General features: G+C 32.2%; 1 protein-coding gene across 1 annotated transcript; it reads left to right on the top strand.

Annotated features, from left to right (window-relative positions):
- The first annotated feature begins 1,083 nt into the window (after positions 1-1,083).
- Positions 1,084-1,720, top strand: LOC110038053 (30S ribosomal protein S31, mitochondrial). The gene has a single exon (XM_020742811.1). The coding sequence runs from the start codon at positions 1,178-1,180 to the stop codon at positions 1,457-1,459; it is 282 nt and encodes a 93-aa protein (XP_020598470.1). The 5' UTR covers positions 1,084-1,177; the 3' UTR covers positions 1,460-1,720.
- Positions 1,721-4,854: the final 3,134 nt, after the last annotated feature.

The raw sequence follows: 4,854 nt of genomic DNA, 5'->3' as shown, positions 1-4,854 counted from the left end.
ATCACCTAATGTCCTCTTGCATCAAGAGAGAGAATTATTAAATTACATCCATTGTTCAACATCCAACATTCCTTAAACAATCAAAGTTAATATCAACCAATGATCAACATTTGATGCTCGTAATTCCAATCGCTTGGCATTTGGTCAGTCTGATTGCACATCATCGTGATGTGAACTCTAATACCTCAAACTTCTCTTTAGAATATGATATGAGACCTCTTCCATTGTCCACATTTATTAAACATATCTCATGTGAGCTTTTATAAACTTATTTGTGTTTGTGCGTGATTTCTTAGATAATACTAATACATAAACACTTCATATAATTTCACAAATATTTCAAAACACATCAAAATTATGAAATCACCTAATGTCCTCTTGCATCAAGAGAGAGAATAATTAAATTACATCCATTGTTCAACATCCAACATTCCTTAAACAATCAAAGTTAATATCAACCAATGATCAACATTTGATGCTCGTAATTCCAATCGCTTGGCATTTGGTCAGTCTGATTGCACATCATCGTGATGTGAACTCTAATACCTCAAACTTCTCTTTAGAATATGATATGAGACCTCTTCCATTGTCCACATTTATTAAACATATCTCATGTGAGCTTTTATAAACTTATCTGTGTTTGTGCATGATTTCTTAGACAATATTAATACATTAACACTTTATATAATTTCACAAATACTTCAAAACACATCAAAATTATGTGCAAAAGTTGTTCTATTAGTTCGAAAAAAAATAGAGAAAAATAACATTATTAGATTTGAGACTGGACTTTTAGTCAATATTAGAAATATTTTTCATTAGAATATTAAGAAATAATTTGTATTATAGAAGGATAAAAAAACAAGTTAACATATATAAAAACTAAAAAATAAAATAAAATATTTAAGATATTTTTATACAACAAACATCCAAAATATTTAAATAATATTTTAACTACCTAAATTGTAAATATAAAATTTTAATCACCTAATATTTTATCCAAAGTTAAATTATTTAAAATTATATTTAATATTTAAGATAGTAATATTTTGAATGATTGATAAGCAAAGAAAGAATCCTTGTTAATTATTGTGAATGTCATTTGGGATGGGATGTTAAAGCGCCTTCTTTCCCATAAACCCCCAAAACGGCGCTATTGGTACGCCGAGGTGGTGCCATGGCGATGCGATTACTCGGAAGGCGGTGGATGCAGCAGCTGAAGGAACAGCGCGTGATTTTCTCTAACTCGCACTTAACCTCCTCCTCCTTCTCGCCGGCAACTGCAGAGACTGGGTTATGGACTTGCGGCCGTGGTGATAAGAAGACAAAGCGTGGGAAGCGTTTCAAGGGTTCGTTTGGGAACGCGAGGCCGAAGAAGGAGAAGAAGATCCAGCGGATCAAGGATAGGATCGAGGTACCCAGGTCGACCCCTTGGCCCCTTCCCTTCAAACTCATCTGATCTAATCGCTTTACGCAAGAATATTCTAGGAGCAGGGGTTTGGTTTTAGCTTATCATCGATATGAACGGGTTTTGCTACGAACACCGTATCATATGTGTATTTTGTTAGGTTTGAAGCGGGAGCTGAAGGTTAGGGCAATGTCTGCTGTGCCTTGTGCGAAATTTCTAATTTCTTCTTTTATATGTACTTTTTTTTCTAACTGGAGACTCCAAAATTGCTTCTTCTGTGGCTTTAAGCTATGAAAATCTTTTTTCAACTTGTGTGCTGGTGTTCAACTAGGATTCAATGGATTGATAAACTTGCAGATCATTAATGCTCTGTTTGGCTGACAAGGATTTGAGGGAATGGAATGATTAGGAAATATCAAATCAAGCTCTGCTGTCTCCTATTCAACTAATTCATTTTTATTTTTTACTTTTATTTCCTTAACTTGCCTACAACCTAAACGGACCCTAAATATTTTGAGAGTCATGCAGCTGGAAAAAATATATTTTTTTTGTCAGTTGAATTTTTGCACTTGTTTTTAACTTTTGCAATTCTTTTTTGTAGAGTTATTAAATTCATCAAGTTTACTTTTTTGTTGATTCTTAGATGGAATTCAGAGCATTACTTTCCCTTAATTCATTGAACTACATAGATTTTCCAAAAAATATGCTATACTGAATGGCATTAGGTGTTCATTTTGAGTGTAATTATGAATATGATTTGAAACTTATTGCAAACAATGTTTCTTCACTGAACTTTGGAAAGGTAGTGTTAAGCATACCTAGTTTGATGGATTTAAGTATCTCGAATTATATATTGAAGAGTGAGGTTATAGATAAAATTGTTAACTTCAAGTGTTAGGGATGCCTGGTTTAAGTGGAGCAGCAATAAGAGGTCATTAGGGAATCTTATAAGGGAGGGCTTTGAGCAGTTATAAACCAGGTCTTGTATAACATGAAGGATTTGGGTTCGAATCACATAAACAACATCTTTGAAAATACTAGGGCACGGTTGCTTGAATCAACACTTCCCAAAATCATTCATTGATTAGGCAGCCTGTTTAAATATCATATAGACTTAAAGGTATGTTTTATAAAATTACAATTAGTCTACTTTTGCTATATGAATTTGAGTGTTGGATGATAAAGAAATCATTAATAGTTAAGTTGTGTATGAAAAATTGAGTTTTCTAAGATGGATTTGTGGAAAACTGTTAATTATAGATTGAGAAATGATTATATTAGAGGAATTGTAGGTTTATACTAAGATAATATATTGGAAAATAAATTTAGATGCTCTAAACATAAAAAAAAAGCAACAACAAGAAGCCTTTATCCCACTAAGTGAGGTCAGCTACATGAATTCTTTTTTCTTCATTGTGTTCTATGGAGTATCATATTTTCATTTTACTCTAATTAATTAAGATGATTTTTAGACATGTTAAAGATCTTTTTAGGTCTATCTCGACCTTTCTTAACAAAAGTCGAATTTAAAAGATCCACTCTACTAACTGGATCAACAGATGGTCGATGTTTATTATGACAACCATCCAAGACAACTTTCTCTAATCTTGTCAGCCATTGGAGCTACACCAACCCTTTCACAGATATATTAATTTTGTATTTTGTCTCTAATTGTATAGTCACTTATCGACCCAAGCATTCTCATCTCAGCAACACTTAACTTAGTTTTATGCTTCTCTTTTATTGACCAACATTCTGTGCCAAAAAGCATTGTAGGTCTCACCACCAACTTATAAAATTTTCCTCCAAGTCCAAGCGATACTTTTTTATCACACAATAGGCCCGATGCATTCCTCCACTTCAACCATTCAACTTGAATTCTACAAATGACATCCTCATCTATATCACCATCACTTTGAATAATAGACCTGAGATATCTAAACACATTTCTTTTAATGGTTTGATCACCCGTCGTTACAACTCTGCCACTAGATCTACTACCACTAAAATTATATTGCATGTATTCAGCTTTAGACTTACTCAAACAAAGGCTTTTAGACTCTAAGGTAGACCTCCATAATTCAAGTTTTTTCCAAACTCTTTCTCTAGTCTTATCCATAAGAACTCATAAGAAGTATATTATCAGCGAAAAACATACAACAAAGTACATCCTCCAATAAATGTCCAATAAGTGCATCCGTAACTAAAGCGAAAAGATATGGGCTTAAAGCTAATCCCTGATGTAATCCAAATGAAATTGAAAAATACTTGGTCAATCCTACTGTTCGAACACAAGTAATAGCTCTAGTATACATATTTTTGATAACTTGAATATAAGTCATATCAACACCTTTCTTTTCTAGAACTCTCCAAATGACTTCTTTTGGAATCTTATCGTAAACTCACACCTTTCTTTTCTAGAACTCTCCAAAGGACTTCTTTTGGAATCTTATCGTAAACTCTTTCTAAATCTATAAAAATCATATGTAGATCCTCCTTACTCTCTTTGTAATTCTCCATCAAACCTCTCAATAAATGTACAAATTTCATAGTAGATTTGCCCGGCATATAAAACAAAAAGAAAAAAAATACCACTAAGGTGGGAAGTCTTATAAAGAAAATTGGTAAATCAATTATACTATTGAGAGATTGCAAAAAAAAAAAGAAAGGATTTTTTAACGCCAACTTCAAATTGTTGGGATAAAGCTAATGATGATGATGATAATAATATTGATAATGATGATAGTTGTCGTTACATAATGTCCTTTTTGGGATGAGATGCACAAAGTCATGCACACATGCTTGAAATTCACAATTCATATTTTTCTAGTTTAGATGGAATTTGATCCCTTCAAATGGAAATTAAAAAGATGCAAAATATGCACACCTGATAATCTATTGGTCTTCTATTGGTAAAATTGCATTTAATTTTAGCAACATAAGAAAATCACATGATTGATTGAAACTTATAATGCAATAAAAAAATAATATTGCACCTGATTTGACTATAATCGATCATGAAAGCTAATAAATCACAAAATTAGATAATATAAATAGAGAAAATGAATGAACTGACCAAATGGCATTCTAGAGCACAAGTTAGAAAGAATACCATCCAAGTATCCAACACTTTCTTATGTAGTCATATACATCTTGTGCTAGAAGTAATTAAATGATGAAATTGTATCAATTATTGTAGTTAGATACCAATGGTATTTTATGCGATGGCATGATAGGCTTGCTTGTGATGAATCGTGGATTACTCTACTAGAACCACAGTAGTCTTTGGCTAGATTTTCTTTAGGAATAGCAATTGTTCAGTTTGTCGAAGCCAAACATTTTCAAGCTAGACAAAATTGTTACAAGCCTTCAAAGTTTCAGTTTTTCTTTTCTTTGCTCTATGTTACAATTTGTATATGAGATTTCTATTTGGTAAATATTAAATT

Source organism: Phalaenopsis equestris, unplaced genomic scaffold (assembly GCF_001263595.1).
Source record: "Phalaenopsis equestris unplaced genomic scaffold, ASM126359v1 Scaffold229804, whole genome shotgun sequence".
Taxonomy (NCBI): Eukaryota; Viridiplantae; Streptophyta; class Magnoliopsida; order Asparagales; family Orchidaceae; genus Phalaenopsis; species Phalaenopsis equestris.
This window is presented reverse-complemented; position numbering and strand designations above follow the sequence as displayed.

What these genes read in the sequence shown, in the direction of transcription:
- LOC110038053 (XM_020742811.1), top strand. Translation starts at nt 1,178, where the DNA reads ATGGCGATGCGATTACTCGGAAGGCGGTGGATGCAGCAGCTGAAGGAA.